Source organism: Cynocephalus volans, chromosome 5, assembly GCF_027409185.1.
Source record: "Cynocephalus volans isolate mCynVol1 chromosome 5, mCynVol1.pri, whole genome shotgun sequence".
In the NCBI taxonomy this organism is placed as follows: domain Eukaryota; kingdom Metazoa; phylum Chordata; class Mammalia; order Dermoptera; family Cynocephalidae; genus Cynocephalus; species Cynocephalus volans.
Window position 1 is genome coordinate 25,064,070 of NC_084464.1, and position 21,894 is coordinate 25,085,963.

At 41.9% G+C, this 21,894-nt stretch overlaps 1 protein-coding gene across 1 annotated transcript in view; it reads right to left on the reverse strand.

Annotated features, from left to right (window-relative positions):
* ADTRP (androgen dependent TFPI regulating protein) overlaps positions 1-21,894 on the reverse strand; it is a 77,680-nt gene that overhangs the window by 37,747 nt on the left and 18,039 nt on the right. The window contains exons 2-3 of the mRNA XM_063098223.1: positions 21,152-21,260; positions 19,463-19,563 (exon numbers count right to left, since the gene is read on the reverse strand). Of these exons, the coding sequence (XP_062954293.1) occupies positions 19,463-19,563; positions 21,152-21,260 (210 nt within the window). The remainder of the gene's footprint in view (positions 1-19,462; positions 19,564-21,151; positions 21,261-21,894) is intronic.

Sequence of the window (21,894 nt, forward strand, 5' to 3'; positions counted from 1 at the left end):
CAGCAGTGGTTTGTAGTTCTCATTATAGAGATTTTTCACCTCCTTGGTTAACTCAATTCCTAAGTATTTTATTTTTTTGGTGGCTATTGTAAATGGGCAGGCTTTCTTGATTTCTCCTTCTGCATGTTCACTATTGGAGAAAAGAAATGCTACTGATTTTTGTGTGTTGATTTTGTATCCTGCTACTGTGCTGAAATCATTTATCAATTCCAAGAGTTTTTTTGTAGAGGTTTTAGGCTGTTCGATATATAGGATCATGTCATCTGCAAACAGGGACAGTTTGATTTCATCTTTTCCAATCTGGATGCCCTTTATTTCCTTCTCTTCTCTGATTGCTCTGGCTAGTACTTCCAACACTATGTTGAATAGGAGTGGTGAGAGTGGGCATCCTTGTCTAGTGCCTGTTCTTAAAGGAAAAGCTTTCAGCTTTTCCCCATTCAGGATGATATTGGCAGTGGGTTTGTCATATATGGCTTTAATTATGTTGAGATACTTTCCCTCTATACCTAACTTATAGAGGGTCTTTGTCATGAATGAGTGCTGAACTTTATCAAATGCTTTTTCAGCATCTATAGAGATGATCATATGGTCCTTGTGTTTGAGTTTATTAATATGGTGTATCACATTTATTGATTTGCGTATGTTGAACCAACCTTGCATCCCTGGGATGAATCCCACTTGATCGTGATGAATAATTTTTCGTATGTGTTGCTGTATTCTGTTTGCTAGTATTTTAGTGAGGATTTTTGCATCTATATTCATCAAAGATATCGGCCTGTAGTTTTCTTTTTTGGTTATATCTTTACCTGGTTTTGGTATCAGGATGATGTTTGCTTCATAGAATGAGTTTGGGAGATTTGCGTCCGTTTCAATCTTTTGGAATAGTTTGTAAAGAATCGGTGTCAATTCCTCTTTGAATGTTTGGTAAAATTCTGCTGTGAATCCATCTGGTCCTGGGCTTTTCTTTGTTGGGAGCCTTCTGATAACAGCTTCAATCTCCTTTATTGTTATTGGTCTGTTCAAATTTTCTACGTCTTCACGGTTCAGTTTTGGGAGCTTGTGTGTGTCCAGAAATTTATCCATTTCCTCCAGATTTTCAAATTTGTTGGCGTATAGTTGTTTATAGTAGTCTCGAATGATTGCTTGTATTTCAGATGAATCAGTTGTAATATCGCCTTTTTCATTTCTAATTTTTGTTATTTGAGTCTTCTCTCTTCTTTTTTTTGTTAGCCATGCTAATGGTTTGTCAATTTTATTTATCTTTTCAAAAAACCAACTTTTTGATTCGTTGATCTTTTGAATTGTTTTTTGGTTTTCAATTTCATTCAGTTCTGCTCTGATCTTAATGATTTCTTTCTGTCTGCTAACTTTAGGATTGGATTGTTCTTGTTTTTCTAGTTCTTTAAGGTGAAGTGTTAGGTTGTTCACTTGCCATCTTTCCATTCTTCTGAAGTGAGCATTTAATGCAATAAATTTTCCCCTCAATACTGCTTTTGCAGTATCCCACAGGTTTTGGTATGATGTATCATTGTTTTCATTAGTTTCAATAAACTTTTTGATTTCCTGCTTGATTTCTTCTTGGACCCATATGTCATTAAGTAGAATGCTGTTTAATTTCCATGTGTTTGTATAGTTTCCAGAGTTTTGTTTGTTATTAATTTCTAGTTTTAATCCATTGTGGTCTGAGAAGATACATGGGATAATTCCAATTTTTTTGAATTTATTGAGACTTGATTTGTGACCTAATATGTGATCTATCCTGGAGAATGATCCATGTGCTGATGAGAAGAATGAATATTCTGAGGTTGTTGGGTGGAATGTTCTGTAGATATCTGCCAATTCCAATTGGTCTAGAGTCTTGTTTAGATCTTGTGTTTCTCTACTGATTCTTTGCCTAGATGATCTGTCTAATATTGACAGTGGAGTGTTCAGGTCCCCTGCTATTATGGTATTAGTGTCTATTTCCTTCTTTAGGTCTAATAGAGTTTGTTTTATAAATCTGGCTGCTCCAACATTGGGTGCGTACATATTTATGATTGTTATGTCTTCTTGATGCATCAGTCCTTTTATCATTAAGTAGTGTCCCTCATTGTCTCTTTTTATGGTTTTTAGTTTAAAGTCTATTTTGTCAGATATAAGAATAGCCACTCCAGCTCGTTTTTCTTTTCTGTTTGCATGGTAAATCTTTTTCCATCCTTTCACTCTTAGTCTGTGTGAATCTTTATGGGTGAGGTGGGTCTCTTGTAGGCAGCATATAGTTGGGTCCTGCTTTTTGATCCAGTCAGCCAGTCTGTGTCTTTTAATTGGGGAATTTAAGCCTTTAACATTAAGAGTTGTTATTGAAAGGTGTTGATTTATTCCTATCATTTTATTGGTTGTTTGGTTGTCTTAGGTGTCTTTTGTTCCTTGCTTTCTGATTTACTGTTTGGTTTCTGTGTTTGTTGGTTCCTTAGGTTGTAGATAGTGTTTTTGTTAGCTTGTTTTCTCTTCATGAATGCCATTTTTATTGTACTAGCGGGTTTAGATTTTTCTTAGGTTTTTATGGCAGTGGTAGTTATTTTTCAGGAACCAAACCCAGTACTCCCTTGAGGATTTCTTGTAAGGGTGGTCTTGTGGTAGTGAACTCCCGCAGTTTTTGTTTGTCTGAGAAATATACTATTTGCCCTTCATTTCGGAAGGATAGCCTTGCAGGGTAGAGTATTCTTGGCTGGCAATCTTTGTCTTTTAGTATTTTGAAAATATCATCCCATTCCTTTCTAGCTTTTAGGGTTTGTGATGAGAAGTCTGATGTTAACCTGATTGGGGCTCCCTTATAGGTGATTTGACGCTTCTCTCTTGCAGCTTTTAAGATTCTCTCTTTGTCTCTGAGTTTTGCCAATTTGACTATGACATGTCTTGGAGAAGGCCTTTTTGGGTTGAATACGTTTGGAGATCGTTGAGCTTCCTGGATCTGAAGATCTGTGATTTTTCCTATACCTGGGAAGTTTTCTGCCACTATTTTGTTGAATATGTTTTCAATGGAATCTCCATTTTCCTCCCCTTCTGGAATACCCATGACTCGGATATTTGAGCGCTTGAGGTTGTCTGATATCTCTCTCAGATTTTCTTCCATGTCCTTGATTCTTTTTTCTTTCTTTTTGTCTGCTTGTGTTATTTCAAACAGCCCATCTTCAAGTTCAGAGGTTCTCTCTTCAACTTCGACAAGCCTGCTGGTTAAACTCTCCGTTGTGTTTTTTATTTCGCTGAATAACTTCTTCAGTTCAGCAAGTTCTGCTACATTTTTTTTCAGGACATTGATTTCCTTGTATATTTCCTCTTTCAGATCCTGTATACTTTTCCTCATTTCATCATGATGTCTAGCTGAGTTTTCTTGTATCTCATTCAGTTTCCTTAGAATTATCACTCGAAATTCCTTGTCAGTTATTTCAAGGGCTTCTTGTTCTATAGGATCTAGAGTATGAGATTTATTAACTTTTGGTGGTGTACTTTCTTGATTTTTTGTATTTCTGGTGTCTTTTTTTTGGTGTTTATTCATTGTGGCAGGGGGTTTCACAGTCCACCGGTTTGAGACTAATGACTAACTAGGATGTTGCTGTGGTTGCCAATTTGGTATGGCTCCCGCCGTGACTGCTCAGTTGGCCTCTAGTGTCTTGTGTGTGTGGTTGCCTCGGGTCTTGGGCTTCTCCCGGGATCCACCTTTCTGGTCAGCTTGGACTCTGCTGGGCTGGTGGATCACGTACCACAGGGTGTGTGATCTCTGTTGAGCTTTCACTTTCTGTACAGGACTTCTCCCCGTTCCGTGTGCTCTGGCCCAGGCTGTTAGATCGTGCAGTGGCGACCCCACCGGGTGTGTGGTTTCTGTCGAGTCTCCGCCTCCCTGGCCGCATGTCTCCCCCCTCTGTGCACACTGTGCTGGGCTGGGGCGTGTCTTCTGCAACCCTCGTCTATCAGCTGGGCCTTCAAGACCCTGCTCAGCACCGCCTCGCCCAGGAAGTCTACCAGGTTTCTGCTAGGCACAGACGACCAGTCTCTCTGGGTGCCTTTGTAGCACTATGTAGATCTTTCTCGGGTCTTGTTCACCTTTGTATCCCCCGGTATAAACCGAGTCTAGTGCCCGCCTGCAGCCTGCTCTCCGGCAGGTTCAAGCGGACCTGGGAACTCTCCTACCACACTATTCCCAACCAGAAATTCGTTAGGCTTTTTTCCAAACTGGTGGTCGCAGAGATGGTATCTGCCTCCCAGTAACAGGAAGTTTACTGGGGCGGAGTCCAGGGTGTGGTGGAGTGACAGTCGGCCCGCCTGTACTTCCTAGCCCTCCCAAAACTGGTCGGGACGCCCCACACCCCCAGCCCTGCCAGAGAACTGCGGAGGGAGTGGGAGAGGAGGCCGGCCCACAGGGTCCGGAAAGCCCCGCGCCAGGCCAAGCAAATGGGCTCAGTGATGGCCGAGCAGGGCGGAGCTGCCCGCACGTGGGAAAATGGAGGCAGCACTGGGGCAGTGAGTGGCCTGGTGGTGCAGGCGGGAGCCGCATGGGCATCCACCCCCCGAACAGAGCTGTGCCAGGGATCACTCACAGTGCTGTGCCAGGTCGGGCGCTCGCTCTGTCTCTGGTTTGTTGCCTTCCGTGTTCTTGGCGCTGCCGCCTCGGGCTGTTCAGTCGCGGCGCAGCTCGGGCGCTCCCAGGAATCTTCTTTAATGCCGGCCTGAAACCTCGAATCCTGAATAGGGCAGCTGGCCGCCTTCAGTGCGGCCCCAGCCTCCGGGATCCTGGCTGCATCCACAGCAGCCCTGGCGCCGTGTTCCCTGTTTCAAGACTCGCTTTTGCAGCTAAGAATCAGTTCTTTTCCTGCTCCACACTTCAAAGCTGTTGCCTGTAAATGAGGTAGCCTCTCCTGCCGGGGGCAAAGTGGCGTTGAGCCCCCACAACCGGCCAGCAGCAGCAGTCCTCCCTTAAGAGATGGCGAGAGGAACGTCCACAAGTTTCCCGGCTGCCTGAGGCCCAGTGGCCGCCTTTTCCACCTCAGCTACTCCGCGCCAGCCGCCGCAGCCGCCGCCATCTTGAAACTAACAGTAGTTTCTTCTTAAGAAATCCATCCTAGTAATCTGGCTGCTTTTAGGATCTTCTCTTTGTGTGTGGTTGCTGCAGGGGCACACAGTGGTGGGATCAGAGTGGTTTTTGTCTGCCCTCAGTCCTGTGTGGAATTTTTTTTGCACTTCCTAAATCTGAAGATAAATTTTTCATAAATTTTGGGAAGTAATCAGTGATTATTTCTTCAAATATTGCCTTTATCTCACTCCTTTTGTTACGTCCTTCTGTTTTATTTTAGCTTTGGGGACTTTCCATTGCTTTCTTGTCAGTAAGCCAAGCACTTAAGATTTTTTTTTTTTAATTATTCAATATTTTAGGTGTCTTGTAATGAAAGATTTTTTTTTTTTCCTGGCTAATATTCCACTATATGCCCAGAAATGGAAGTTACTCAAGACCTTGTTTCCTTTGAATGGATAACTTTCTGCTCATGTTAAAGAGAGTGGGCATGATTTGAAAAAAAGAATGAATTTTATGGTCGTGTGTTATCAGGATTCACTCAGGAAAAACAGAAGCCCATCCAGGCATCCAGGGATTCCAAGGAGGAAGGGTTTTGAGGCTTAGACAGATGTTGAAAAGGGTAGGGCAGTAAAAATCAGGGAAAATTGTGCTAGAGAGGGGTGGTTCACGGGAGCTCGCCAGGAAGCTGCTGCAAATGTCAAAAGTTTCCGCCAACGGCCACACTGATCTCAGCTGCTTATAGTATGAAGTGTGTGTATCCCAGGTGCTTGCCCACAAGCCACTGCTAACCTCATCTCTGCGATCTTCCTACACATCTGCTTGCAAGTGCCTCTAGAGAATAGTGGCTTCTCTTCCTCTTCTGCATCTCATGAAAGTGCCTCTCACTGGCTGACTCTCGCCTGGAACCCAATGGAGAAAGGGATTCAAGAAACGGCGTGTGCTTCCAGGCTTATCTCGTGTAATGCAGAGGGGAATATAGACGAGGTGATGGGGATTCCAAGTTGGCAACCACTTGGTACAGGTCATTATGTGTCACTGATAGCACTTTATGTTGCACATGGAATGTTTATATTTGTTCCTAATAACAATGCTGAGAATTAAGGATGACAAACATGCTTTGCCTATTTTAGATAACCCAATATCCTGAGGTTTATTAACCTTTCCAAAGCCACACAGCAAGACAATGGCAGAAGCAGAAACATAATCAAAGTTTTTTCATACTTAAGTCAATTCTTTTCATGAAATCAAAGATAAACTTGTAGAAAATATCTGAGGTCAATGATTTTTGCAACTTGGACACACAACTAAGAAATTTTGCTTCCATTCACCCCAGTCTGGCTTTTAGGGATCAGCTCCAGCACCTTTATTCTTAGTAATTTATCCCTTTCAACCTTTTAGCCCAAGTAGACACTTAACAGATGTGAAGGGACTTTTGAGAAGATAGAATTTGATTCACTAGATGGTCCATCTCCTGATGACATGTACCTGGAGATGACTGCATTATCAGCATCATGCTGTTAAAGTCACCACTTCAAAAAAAGAGGCCACTAAGACTAAATGTCATTCCCATTGGACGTGTAACTCAATATTCCAGTTGTTAAATATCATTTGACAATTATTTCTTAAGCACCTTTTTTTTACCAGGCTTACAATTTCTGTGATCATAATGATATTTTAATGCTACTGACTCTGACATTAGGTTAGTGAAGTATTATTTTAAAATATGTCAGTAAAAGCATGCATATTAATTAAAATGTTCCCATATATACACCTTAAACTAAACTCCCCGTGCCAATTGGAGACAAAAGATCTTTATTAAATACAATTTGATAGGTTAAGTATTTTAATATCTCTGCCAATCATTGGTACAAAAGAATATTCATTGTCAAGCATGAAATGGGTAAAAAAGGAAATCTCATCATATTATCATCTGGTAGAGTCATATGTCCTAAGACAGTAGCAAAAACAGCATTTGCAAGCAATGGCCAGGCTCTACTGTTCTGATTGGTAGGCCTATTACCATGAGGTTTCCATTCTGTGTTAAGACCCTCATAATTAGGTAGCTGATTCTTTGAGTGGATAAAGGGAGTGTGCACCAACACACCTGGAGATTTTGTGCTCTCTCATGGCATCCGGAGCACTTTTAGTGCTCAGCCGCTGTTAAATGATTGCAAGTCTACACTTGGCACTCAGTGTGGAATCACTGAGCATAAAAACAAAATCCCAAATTTGAGCAGACCTTTTATTCACACTTCCACAGACTCTAGCAGATACCTCTCTGTCTCTCACATGGCTTAATATGTATGAGATTCCTGGAGAAAGAGCTCTTTTTTGTCCCCATATTCTTGTTCCTCTTTAGCTTTGCTCCTGTGTTAAGTTTTAGAGAAAATGGATGAATCCAGTGAATATGTGAAGGTGGAGGTGGTGGAAAGGGACTGAAGCTGGGCTGCATAAGGCTGGTGGTAGGTCGGAAAAGTTGGTGAGACCAAGGAAGAAGATGGCAAACCAAGGGCCTTCTACGTGAATGGACTTTGCTCTTGGATTGGAAAAGTGCATGAAGGATAGAGCTGAGAATCAGAAACTCAAGACAAAACATCTGAGAGCTACGAATCCACATGAGAGACGTGGGCAAGTGTAATTATAATCAAGAAGACTACTAGATAATGTTTTGCAGAATTATTCCACGGGCTGGTAATCCAAGGACTGGAGGTGGGAGGAGATAGAGGAGTTGGACAAACTTAAATTCCCAATTAGGAACAAGTGGCTGCTCGGGAGGCAGAGAATAAAGAGACCAGGGACAAGAGGTGTGGGGGCTGTCTGGGAGCCTGTCAGTAGCTCCCTGTTCAGGGCAAGGATAGGCCTCTGCAGTTGTCAGTGTCTGCCCCTGGGGTTGTTAAGCAACCAGAAGCGAGATGGGGGCTTTTCTATGCTGGCTATCTAATCTGGAAGGAGGGTGTTTGTTCAAATCTGGCAGAGAAGGCGCTCCCACTCACCCCCACGGGCTGCTCCCGGGCATTTTCACTTCTATATTGAGATCATGGGACTTTAGCTTTTTCCTACCCACTTAGATTTTTATTTTTTTCTCTTGATATTTCAGAGAGGTTTAGGATCTCTGTTATGAGTTTCTTCATCCTGGTTATCCTCCAGCATAAAGTCACTTGTCCCGTTGGGGTATTACACATGGTTGCCATGGAAGTGAGGGCTGGTTGATTCACACAGGAGGGGGGACCCACCAGCAAACCCTCCAGGACACCAAATGATTTCAATTACTTAAATTCTTAGTAACTAACTTCTCAGAAGACATCTATATTTTTCGATCACTGAAAACCTTTGACCTTGATTTAGAAATTGGCATGTATTTTCTATTTAAAAAGCAGCCTGTTGATAAACAACAGAGAATCACTGGGCAAGTGGAATTTTAAAAGCAGCTACTCTTCAGCTCACATTGGAAATTCTCCTGAATTGTGATTAAAAGAAAAGAAAAAAAGCATACTTTCGTCATTCTGGTCCCTGCTCTCCAGAGTGGAAGAAAGCAGGCCCAGCGCTTGCATGGTGCTAGTTATGGAAAACTGTAAGTGGACTGTTGATCCTCTGGCAGATTGTTATTACACTCACTTCTGTTTACCTTAACACTTCCTGAGGGGCAAGGCGGCTTTATTGCAGCGTTCAGGTAATTCTGTTTACTAATCCCAGTTTAGCTTCTGATTTCAGTGCAGGGTTTCAGGCATTCATTTACCTTCTTAGTGTTTCCCAAGTGAATGCTGGTTAGCAAGTGAATGGAATGAAAAAGGAATGGCTAGAAAGTCTTTCAAAACAATGAGACAACCCATAAATAACACTGCAGTGATGAAACCTGAAAGAACATTCTAGTGGGGGGGTTGCTGAGTGGAGTGATTCCGTTTTCTTTCCTATTCAGGAGCTTGAGGACGTATTCAGCCATGCTCTGAGCAAGGATCTTTTCTATGGCGTGCCGTGCAAGAACCCAATTATTGGCTTAATTAATGCATCTCTACCCTTCCTGGAGTCACGTGAGAAGTTATTTGCCAGTACTGTTTTCTGGTCATAGTTGGCAGTCATATTTCCTCTTTTCAATGAAGACCTGGTCTAGAGTAGAAAATGGCCAGAGTGGACTTTAGAATTTGATGGTACAATAAATTGAGATCAGAGTTGAGTGACTTGATATGAAATGGTTGCTTCTGAGATTGTGACTTCAAGGTTATTTCACATGTCCTGTGAAGGGCGTCATTAAAAATGCATCGAGATGTTTCCACGGGGGGAAACTGGGCAAAGAGTATATAGGACCTCTATTATTTCTTACATTTTTATGAGGATTTACAATTATCTCAAAATAAAAAGTTTAATTCAAAAGGAGTTAAGGAATAAAGTAAAGGAAAACTATGCTGATATAGATGCTGGATATGTGTTCACATAAAGATTATGCGAGGAAGAAACTTGTTTTCTTTCTGGCTAGGGGCTGGGCTTGCTTCAAAGAACAGATGTATCGAGTATATGAGTATCAGAGAAAACACAGGCTTAGGATCACATTCCAGATCCAGCTCTGTCACTAAACAGTTCTGTGGTCTTGGGCAAGTTGAAAATGCTACTCAACCCTCAGTTTCCTTTTCTGTAAGGTGAGCAGCTTGTAGAGAGTAGGCATTTTAGCTCCATAATTTCAGGTCTGTGTCTATATCTCCAGGAAGCAACACAAGGGAAATCAAATCAGGGCTATTTGATAGCAACTAACACTGACTGAGTTCACTACCAACACAGAACATAAACAATTTGCAAGTACTACATCCATTAAAAAATAGAACCAAAATAGGTATTTTAAGGAGGTATTAAAAATAGATTTTTACTCTCTTCTCCTTTTGCCTGAAAATAGGTCTTAACAGAGGAAAAATAATATATTGTGTCTTTCCAGAGTCCCCCTAATTTCAGGGTAGAATCTGAAATTCAGGGAGATCTTCTGATTTTTCTAGCTATTCACGTAAGTGATTCCAATCCCAACCTGCCATGTTTAGTCATCTCTCCCTCCATCTTTTACTCTCTAGTGCTCTTTATTAGCACTAAACCAATCTCCTTTGCCTACAGAATAAAAACCACATTCTTAGCAATCATGCTCTTCAGCATTTGACCTTACATGTCTCTCCACACTTATTTCCTGCTTTTTCTCCCTTTGATACCTCTGCTCTTGCCAAACTGACTGTACTGGGTTGAATGGTGTCCCCCTCAAAATTCATGTCCTCCCTGGAACCTCAAAATGTTACCTTATTTTGAAATAGATTCAGATGTAAGATAAGGTCATACTGGAGTAAATGGGCCCTAAATCAATCTGACTGGTGAAAGAGAAGAGACACAGAGGCTCATGCACCCAGGGACAACGATGTATAGATAGACACACAACAGGGAGAATGCCATGCAATGACAGAGCAGAGATTGCAGTGATGTGTCTACAAGCCAAGGATTGCTGGCACCACCATAAACTAAGACAAAGGCATGGAACACAGTCTCCCCTAGAGCCTTCTGACAGAGCATGGCCCTGCTAACACCTTGATTTCAGACTTCTAGTTTCTAGAACTGTAAGAACATACAATTCGGCTGATTTAAGCCGCCCAGGTTATGGTACTTTGTTACAGCAGCCCTCAGAACTAAAACGCTCATCTATTTACTCATGGTACCCTGAGCTTGCACTGCACTGGTTCACTTCTCTGCTGGGGCTCATTATTCCTCCTACTTAGACATCTCTTGCTGTGTTTTCCATCCATCCTTTGAAACCCAGCTCAAATCTCCACCTCATTCTTTACTCTTTCCCAATCCACACAGCAGGAAGTGATCTTTCCCTCTAAAACTATGCTCAGACCTTTCATTGGACCTAATCTTGTACTCATTGGTAGAATCTCGTGGCTTGTTCCTTGACTTTTCACAATTTTCACGATGGAAATCTTGTCTTTTATCCCCTGCTATCCCATACGGTGCCTAGTCTGTGCCCAGCATATTATGAGATTTTAATAAACATTGGTTGTTGGATTGATTTGTTGGTCATGAAATGCAGCACCAGTCTTTAAAATAACTCCATATCCATGCCAGCACCTCAAGGCCTGCCCAGTGACCCGAGGCATGGAGCCAGGGACTGAATGCTCCCCACAACCAGGCACACTCCCAGAACAAAGGAGCATGCCAAAAACATCACCTCCATGTAGGTGGCCCACCATAGCCACTGCAATTACCATGGCTGCCACAAAACTGGCTAGACGCACAACCACCATGCAGATGGTCCTCCAGCCACTGGAGTGCATTGACACAAGAGTCACCAGCAGAGATAAAGAATAGAGGATGTCTCTCTACACAAAGCCCATTTCAGAGTGACAGAGGCATCTGCTCTATGATAATGTTGGGGGACCCGATCACACCTCTCAGCATTGGATAGATCATCTAAGCAACAAATCAACAGAGTAGCCATTACTCTTTCAGAAGGAGAGAAGAAATCTAGGGTAATGGGGGGGGAGGGGGGATAGGGAGAGATTGGACAAGGGGAATAAAGAATAATTATGATTTGTAACAATATATATGCTAGTAATATTGATTTGATCAACCCCAAAAATATGTATAATCAATTTTGATTCAGTAAAAATTAAAAAAATAAAATAACCCCATATGTGTAACTACATAAAGCACATAGCCTCCAGGTTTTCTCCAACAATCTCTAAAGAAGTGGCTTTTTAATACCCACATGAGGCACTTCAGGGTGAAGTGTGGGAGAGTCGAGGTGCTGGGGGTGGGGACGATTTCGATTCTGGCTGTGAAGTATAACATCTGGTCAAAACCCATCTGTCCATCAGTCTGCTCTGGGATAGTTTTGAGGGCATGCTCTCCCATGTCTTGCTTCTCTTCTTCTGATCACCTTCTCCAGCTCATGCAGTATTGAGGCCAATACTCTTTAAGGCAGTATGGAGGAGAGGCAATCCTGCTCACCTGGCAGTAGGTAACATGGGGCCGCTGAGTGTCTCATACCACGTGACCTTTGCAAAAGGGGGCTACTAGTTACTAGTGAGATGCCAAGCAAAGTCTCTTTGCTGGGCCATTTGAAAAGCTGACACTTAGCCAACAATTGTCTTTGAGGGAATAGGGGCAGGAAGGGGAAGTAGAGGAAAAGAGGAAGAATAGAAAGTTCTGGAAAAACCTAAATTAGGAGCTGATGTTATAATGTTTGGAAATGTGCTTTCACCCTTATCAATATCCTCCTTATCACTTACCAGTATCCTTCAAGATCCAGTTACTCCTTCTCTGACCACCCTTCTGAGCTTCTCCCTTTCTACTATCACCACACTTTTTGTCTGCATTACACAATCACTATTGAATTATATAGTACCTTATTTTCTACTGACAGATACTGCGAAACTTTTTGGAAAGAAAAATACTTAGAATACAGGTCAGCATTACATGAGCTTAAATAACATTGCTACATTTATACAACAAAACAAGCAGAATCCCTTGTTGTATGTAGTGTTTAGACAAGCTTTTCAAGATGGGGGGGAATAAAGTGCAAAGACCTAGGTTTGCATTAGCTCGTGTTACACTTTTCAGAGTGGTTGACTGAATAATGGTCCCCAAAGATGTCTATGTCCTAATCCCCAGAACCTGTGCATATGTTATCTGACATGGCTAAAGGCTCCACCTCCCAGCACCATGTCCTCAAAACTGCCCCTGTACAAGTCACCCGTGAGTTCCATAGTGCCACATCCAGTGGAAAGGTCTGACTCAAGTCCTCTTACACTGTCATCTTACATAACCTCTCAGCAGCTTTGGACATAAAATATCTCCTTTCTTGAAAATTTCTGCACTTGACTTCCAGGAGACTAAACTGCACTGGGTTTCCTCCTAGCTCACCAGCACCTCCTTCTCAGTCTCCTTTGTCAATTTCTCCTCCTCTTCCTCTTGACCACTGAAGGCTGGAATGTTCTAAGCCTTAGTCCTGCGACATCTTGTCTAGCCATACCTACTCCCTAGGTGATCATATTCCATTTTACTTTAAAATAATCTTTATGATAGACAGCCAAATGTAGGTCATGAGCCCAGAAATATCCTTCAGGCTTATATGTCCACCTGCCTATTCCATGTCTTGACCATTACCTAATACGTGCCTCAAACTAGCATGTCCAAATAGAACAACTGATTTCCCCATCCATAATCCTTGTACTTCTTGTGTCTCTATTGGTACCCCTTCCTTGTGGCTTAGGCTAAATATTTTATTTCCTCTTTTTTTTTTTGCCACATATGTCATTAAGCACATATATGTATCAAAAGCTGTCCTTCCCCCTCATACTCAGAATAAAATTCTAACCCTGTGCATGTCACAGGAGGCATAATCTGGACCCCGGCTTCAGTCTATTTTTCCCCTCTTTACTCATTCTGAACCGGCCACTCTGGCCTTCCTCCTATTTCCTGAAGATGCCAGTATTTCCTTTCGGGGCCTTTGCACGTGCTCTTCAGTCTACCTGAGCCCTTCCTCTGCCGGAACTTCCATGGCTGTCTCCTCATTCTATCCACGCTTCTGTTCAAATATAAGCTTATCGTAGACGCATTCCTTGACCACCCTAATTACCCTACACCCTATTAAACCTGCTTTTTTTACACACACCCACATGCATGCTGGCACACCACTCTGCCCCTTACCCTGTTTTATTGTCAGTTTCAGCACCCCTGCTAGCAGCACTGTGGCATTTGTTTATTGCTTGTTTATTGCCTGTCTTCCCCACTAGGATGCATATAAACTCCACAAAGACAGGTTTTTAGATGGTCTGAATTACTGCTGCATCTTCAGCTCCTAGAATAAGGCCTGGTACGTAGCAGGTACTCAGTAAATACTTTCTAGCACTTCCTTATGTGAAAGCCGGATGTCTTGCTCATTAGTTATTATATAATTTGGCTACATTATATATAAATATTGGATTAGATATGTAACATCTATATTTTAAATTTCTTAAGATGAGAAACCATATCTCATATTTCTCTTGTCATCCCATAGAGACAAAAACAGCCCTAAGCACATAATAGTAATTTTTAAAAAAATCAATAATTCTTGATTTTGCCTCTTTGATTTGAATTCAGCATTGGCAATCATCTGAGGGCTTTCTTCTCAGATGTAGGCTGTTATGTCAGGCGTTCTTACTCTGAGGCTCATAAATGGAATTCTGAGCATCCATGAGCCTCCTAAAACTACACAAAATTTTATGGGTGTTTGTGTTTTACTTGGGAAGAGGTCCGTAGATTTCCTAAGATTCACAGAGGAGTCTGTTCTCTAAAGGTTGAAAAATGCTGAGCTTTCCAGAGATATCTAGACTGTGGTGCCCTGTGCCCAGAGTGGACTGGGGTGAGGAATTGGGGGGTGGGGGACAGGAGGGAGTTTGAAATGCTTGGGATGGAGAATGGTCACTGGAGCTGATGACCACAGCTGACCTCCTTTCCTCCTCAGGACTCACTGACCCCTACTTAGCAGCCTAACAATTTCACACCAAGCAAATAAGTGGGACAGGAATATTTAAGGTTGGGTCTGAATTTGAGTGATCGCCTGCTGTGACTGAGAAAGAAACTGGAAGACTTTGAGTTTCCCTCCCTGGGTTTTTTGACTTTCCCAGGAATGGGCTCAAAGGCCATCAGGTTGCCCAGCCATGCCCCACATGGGGGTCACAGTCAGGCCAGGATATGTGGGGCACAGAAGCCCCCCTGTTGTGTTGTTCATTTGGTGGTCATTACATACCACTGCATGACACCACCTATGTCACCATCTGGTGTTAGTGTTAACTGTTATTTTACTATTTCAGCTTTCTGTGTGTACAATACACTCAACCAGATTTAAGATTGCTAGATGTCTAAACCCTTGTCAGATATCAACCATGGTCTCACACCCATAGTGGTGTTTAATAATTATTTTTCAAGTGAATAAATACAACATATTAAATAACTACTTAGCTGTATTTGGTACTTGCTCCAGTTTAAAGAGCCAAGGAAAGGCCTGTCTCTTAATGGCAGATTGCTTTTGGACCACTCATTGCTATCAATGAAGCTTTTTTAGTTCTAAAACTGTGTTCACAGAATGAGAGTAAGACAATGGATCCTGGCTGGGAATCCTTACTTTTTACGTGATTATAACTTGTACTTACACAGTCCCTGACAGTGTACGAAGTGCTTGCACACATTCTCAATAACCTTCTACTATTTTCAAATGCAGAGGGGTTCTCTGGGTGTGCAGTGATCTATTTCACCTCTCTTTTGGGGCAACCCAAATAATTTAGGATGATTTCCAGAGAAATAAGTTCCCCAGGCTTGGGTTAGAATTTGATAGTTTTCTCAGTTACTGAGAGTCCTCTTACTACTATTTAAATCTGTCTGCTCTGGTTCTATCTTTAGTAGGCATTTAGATAAGACCTAAGGAGTTACTGTTTTCCTGGCAAAACCTGGAGGAATACTCTGCTGTTCCTTACCTGTGAAGTATGCATAAAACAAATGTACTTCACAGGGCCTGGTTTTCCAAAGCCTTGAGTTTAAAATATTGACCTTGCAAAGGACAGGAAATTTTCCCCAGGCTATATAGTCTCTGCTGTAAGATAAAGAATTGTAACACAGCAAGGTTGCTGGCTCAAAGACAGACAGGTTACTGATTGATATGTAAAGATACTGGGAAATTGCTGTAAGAAGAGAATGTTTGCTAAAATCAAGCTTTTGTTATCGGATCGACTTAATTGTATTATAGAATGTCACCTTGCTTGTCTGTTACCAGCTTCTATTGTTAAAACTGTACTTAACAAAACCCCGCCTATGTTCTCTTCCTGTAACTTCCTGGTCTGGAGAATAAATGTGGGAAGAGAACCCCAATTTGTGGTTAATTTCCCAAATGGAAGGAATTCCTCTATCTTGAGGGTTCCGGAAGATTAACCCCTTTTCAGGGCTTCTCACTGCTCAAAAGAGATGGGTTTTGAGTAATCTTTGGTGGTTCCATAACCCAGAGGAAATGGGGTGACAAATCCATGGGAGGCAAAGCAACACTTACCATCCTTCATGAAGACTAGAGAACTGCTTAGCAATAAAGCAGGCAGGCTGGTCTACTCTACCTAAGGCTATCTGGTTTGAATAAAGAACAAGGGCAGGAAAGTATCCTTTGGCTTAGTATCAGTGAGCTTAGGATTGTCCTATTGCAGTGACGTTTCCAGTGAGTGGTAAGGGCTGGGCTGCAAGGATTCCCAAGGTTTGATTAGTCATGAAGATTCTAGAATCATATTCTGTCAAAGGGGAGAGTAGTATTTCTTAATTGGGCAAATACTAATAAAAGCTGGGGCAGCATTGCAATAGCAATAAGGAAAGTGTTCCAAGGCTAAGGCTAAAACAGCACACATAGGCAGTGATGTGAAAGGAAAGAATCTTTCAGGAAGGTGTGACGCTGGCCATGGATGGCAGTAATGCTGATATTGTGTGAAGGAAAAGGCCACAGCAGCCATTCCTTGGTGTTGTATTCAATCCTTTGGTTGCCAAGGATGGGCACTGGTAAAATGTGGGAAGTGTGGACATACTGACCCAGTAGCAGCCATTTCGCTGTTAATTCACACTAGTATTTAAGAAGTTGGCAGAGAGCATTCATTCCTTGAGGCAAAAGGCCAGGAGGATTTAATAGCAAGGACAGGAAATGTCTAGACTAAGAGACACAGTGTGGAGAAGTGCAAAGAGATGCAGCCATGAAGACACTCAACTTGGAGCAGGAAGTTCGGAGATGACTACATCAGTGACACCCAAAGCCAGTTTTGCTGATAATGACGTTTTTCCTAGAGATGGCTCTTTTTGAAGTTTCTCTAATTAAATTAAGAAAAATACAGAAGCATCTGTGGCTGACTCTTCTCTCCTCGTCACCATTGTCCCGCCACCTTTGACCCTTGCCCCTTTTCTGCAAGGTATTCAGGTTACTTGATTGACCAAATGGCAAAGGACAGGGTCGACAGCAACCCTCAGTTTGTGAAGGCACAAACATATTTAAGGATCTTCTTAGTACAGTATCTACCTCGCTAATTAGCTCATGGATATGATGTATATTATCTAGCTCTCTGCTTCCAAAATTATCAAAAATCCATATGGCTGTTTATTTAGCAAGGTCACAAATATTGGGCATCACCATGATAATATTTGAAAGAAACCCAAGTTTACATCAATGTGGAAAATGGAACACCAAAGAAGGAAGGAGCTTATACTCATTGTAAGAAAACTGCTAGATGAGCTCACGAAGCCTTGAGAAGGTGTTTGATTTATGTGTTTGGCCCCAAATAAAAGACAGTTTCAGGACTCTGCCTTTTTGTTATTTTAGTAACATCTAGCTGAGCCAGTTGTTTTGAATCACTTCACTTTCTTAGAGTTTTGACGTATCAGCATGCAAACGGGGATTATGGATTTTTTTTTTTCAAGTGAGAATTCTCACTTTGCTATATTAATCAAGTAAAGTGACATCCTTTTGATTGCCTGGTGGGTTATGAAACCAGATCAAACCACAAATTCTGGACTTACTGTAGCAAAAGGCAACACAAAATGATAGCTGTGCACGAGCTCCACAGCTGCAGGCAAATCTCTTAACCTCTCTGAGCTTTTCTTTTGTTTTTGGTAAAAATCAGGAATATAGTAATTATCTAAAGAAGGTTTTGTGAATTACTTGAGCTCTTATATCAGAGGAACATGCTTAGTACAGTGTAAAGTGCCATAAAAAAAGAAGCAGAAATATTCCCTACATAAGTCTCTCAGATTAATATTAATGGGAAAATTAGGAAGGTGAAAAGTTTGTCTGACAAAAGCAGTATGGTAGAGAGGGTGCCTGAGTGGTGGAACTTATTTAGTATATAGTTTTTGTCCTGAACTTTAAATTAGACCATAACTGAGGTATATTAGTCAATAATTGGTATCTCACTGAGCACAATACTTAAACTAAAAGTAAGGTTTTTTCTGGGGCAGGGTGGGGGGACATGTGGCAGGGCAAGTGTTAGTAGACTAAGTTGATTTTCCAAATTGGCAAACATGTGTGTTTTAAGACAATGGAAGTGTTGAGGGCTAGAAGAAAGTCTGTGAGTGAACTAGAGGATAAACTACTGATACACTACTCCCCTGTGATTTTCCCTTGGTTTTGAAATGTCATTTGCTTCCCAGAATATAAGACCTCCTTATAAACTCCTGACTAATGTGGAAATACATTTGTAAGTACTGAGAAGTTGAGTAGGGACTTTGATTGATTACTCTCTGCACATAGCATCAACCCAGACTCACTCCTCCAACAGAGACCTGGACAACCTCGCTCCAGCCCTGCGTGTCTGGGTCACTGTTACTGAAATAGAGCTCCCTACATCCTCATCATGTACGCTATCTGCTTCTGTAAATTGCTTGCTTAACCTAAGTAACTCCATTTTGCCCCCTGTCTGACCTGCAGACTAACCCCCTTCTGCATGAGAAACTGTTGACTTTCTCACAGAAACAAAAAACAATTGCATAGAAACAGGAGCTACACACAGTGAATTATTACATGGGAACAGGAACCATACACAATGAAAACTTGTATGCCTGATTGCTTGAACGGCTCATTCTCGGCCTCTGTGACCTCGCTCCCTAGCTTGCTTTGTGTACCCGGACAAACCCATGTGCCAACGGGATGTAGTTTTTGCCTTTAAAAACCCTACAAGAGCAAAGCTTGATGCTGCTCTTCCTTGGTTGCATCTTGGAAGACAGAGGCTGGCCAGCTGGCGTGAATAAACTGCCCTTTTCTACACGAGTGGTGTGTACGTGCATTTCTTATGGGAGGGTGCCTCACAACATTACTGGTATCATGTTCCAGGCACCTGAATATTTCAGAACAGGTTCTGTGTACTATTTAGCCCCTCCAAAATATATGAGTGAATAAAAAACTGAATGGAAGTGCATTCATAGAAATATGTAAATAATAATTCTATCTGTGATCCATAGTGCTGATGAAGTGCTATTAAGAAGCCACTGCCGAGCTGTGAGATATTCTTTGAATGTTGGAATGGATTTTTTTTTTTTTAGGCTTGCTTTATTCCATTTCTAGATGTGGAAGTCCCTTGTCTTTCAGGACTGCAGCCACCAAAAAATTGCCTGCCATTCTGGTTGCATGTCTTTTTAATGACTTCCTAAGCAGTGTGGCAGAGTCTTGCCTGGACGTCTCCTCTGCATTCAGCGGACTCTGCAATTACAGTACCAGTTTTTATTCATTTTGTATCTTCAATGTGCTCTTTAAATAAGCAATGACAGGGTTGGGGGAGGAGTGGATTGGATGTTTGGGGTTGGGGAAAAGTTTGGAAACATACATAAGGCACTTTGCAGTTTTCTGTGCAGAAGCCATTGGCTTTCTGTGTTCACTTAATTTCCCCTCACTTAACGATTGCATGATTCAACCATCCTGGAAAGATTTCATGTAGAGGCAGTGGGTAAATGAGATCAAGATCATAGAGAAACATGGTCCAGAATGTCAAAAATACAAACTGGAAAAGAAAACACAAAAATAGCATCATTAGGTTTGTTTTTAATCAGAGCTTTCTAAGATAACTAAGGAAACAGCAAAATAAAAATAGGTAACCATTTTAAAGTTATCTTACATAATACATTATAGGAATATAAAATGAAGGAAAAAATATCACTTATTGTACAATTACTATAGCTGCTCTCTCTGGGGATTCCTCAACATGCCAGGGAGTTAGGGATCGATTATTTGTTATCATGGCAGGCAGAGAAGATGTAGATAAACAGGATTCACAGATCATTAGTCATTTATTGTAACCAATGACGAAAGCTGGGAGAGAGAATGGGAAATGAACAGCTCCTAGGACAGTGCACAAGCTAAGTATCTAGAAGTTGGATTTCTCCTTTGCTCAGAACTTTGAATTGATCTGGATCCTCTCGTACTCTTTGGCTGTCTTGTCAAAGCATCTGTCCTCTGTTTTACAAAGTCAGGCAGACATGGGGGGAAAAACCTATTAATCTTCTAATCTTTCTGTCTTCTGAAATTTCATAGGCTCAGTTTCTAAGCCTTAAGAAATGAACAGACTCCATTGTTAATTTGAAAACCTTGGCCTGTAGAGGATTTTATGGGGGTGGAGGTGGAAGTATCCTGCAAAGTAAAACTGGAATGCCAGTACTTACTCTGTTATCTGAGAACTCATTAGTGTTTGGAGAACTTCATTTTGAATGTAAGTTTGAAGTCTCAATAGTATGGGAAGCAGAGCAATGACAGGTGAAAGAATGTAGTCATTTCTAATTATAGGCCCTGCTGGGCAGCCGGCAAGCTTGGTCTCAGTCTGTTTCCATTCTTGCTCTCTCGCTAATGAATGGAAACATGAACCATGTCATAGAAATGTGGACGGTAGCAGCAAGCCAGCTTACTGTCCCCTGCAGATGTCTCGCTTCTTCCCGAGGTCTATTTATTCTACTGGGTGCCCCACTCCAGGCTGTCTTTGTCTCCTCAACTGTCTTTTCCATGTGTCAACTTTGAGGGTCTTATGTCTTTTTTTTTTTTTTTTAAATACTTTTTATGTGATGCTTTTCCACTTGCAGAAGTAAAATATGCTTATTGTAGCAAGTGAGACAAGGTACAGGGGAAAATTAGTCATCTCCCTCCCCAGGGCTCTGCATTACCACCACCCTGATGGAGCCAAGGTCGTCTCAGTTGTACAAGGGCACTTCAAAAAGTTAGTGGAAAAGTAGAATTAAAAGATGATACATGTACTGGCCAGCCACACACAAAAAGAGATAATACAAATCTTTCCATGAACTTTTTGAAGATCCCTCATATTTTGATTATGAAAAGTCCCTCAAGCTTCCCCATTAGATAGCAATAAGGACCTTGTATCAAGCCTTCACAAAGATACAAAAGCTAATAATAAAGCTGATCAGGAATGTGCTCTATTTCCTGATAGACACTGGACAATGTGTTACAGTCCTCAGACAAGACATTTCTGCAAATGCAGTTGCTCTGGTTGACTATAATGGGTTCCCAAACAGCCTTGGTGCCCAGCAGAAGTGTTCATCCATATGTACATGCCCATTATATTAATACACATCTTTGTAACTTACTGTGGTTACAGGGAAAGCCAGTACGGTGAAAAGCAGGTCTCCGAAGGCAGCTATGATCTTAATGTCTTTTCTCCCTTTGATTCTTAGCACATCATCCAGGAAGGCGACCCTGCAGAAAAAGGCCTGCAAGAGCTAAATTGATTACAACAAATGAGGGCATTTCCATTTGCTTTAATTAACACATTCTTCACTGGTGGAAACTACATCCCTCTGGGAACAGTGTTGATTTGAGAGGGAGGGGGCTGTTGGGCTGTTTTTCGTTGAGCCCCAACTCCAGGGCTGGGCTTCCAGCTCATTGGGCCCTGACCTTGCTCGCTGAAACTGACTGAGTAAAATCGTTTAGGGGATAATAATGTGTACAGTATTTAGTGTAATGGACTTGAGCTAAAATGGAAACAAAACAAAGAGTCGGCTTCAAAGGAGAATGTAATGAAATAGATACCTTGGCTGCACAGAGGTAGGAAGAGCCAGATAAACAGCACCAGGGCAAAGAGCCAGGCACCATGATGGACATAGTCAGGTGTCTCCCTAGAGAAGCCAGCATCAACGTCGAGGGCTCTGTGATGGAGCCCTGTGCTCTCCCCAGGAAGATGTGCAAAATGGCGTCTTGCTTATCTGAGGGAGGAGACTGTGTATTTCCTTCCCCTTTCCCTTCCCTCCAGGGGGTGCCTGAAGACCTCACAGAGAAAATCAGGCTGAGGGAGCGATTTACATCCACAGGCACAGAGCAAGCCATGGGCTTT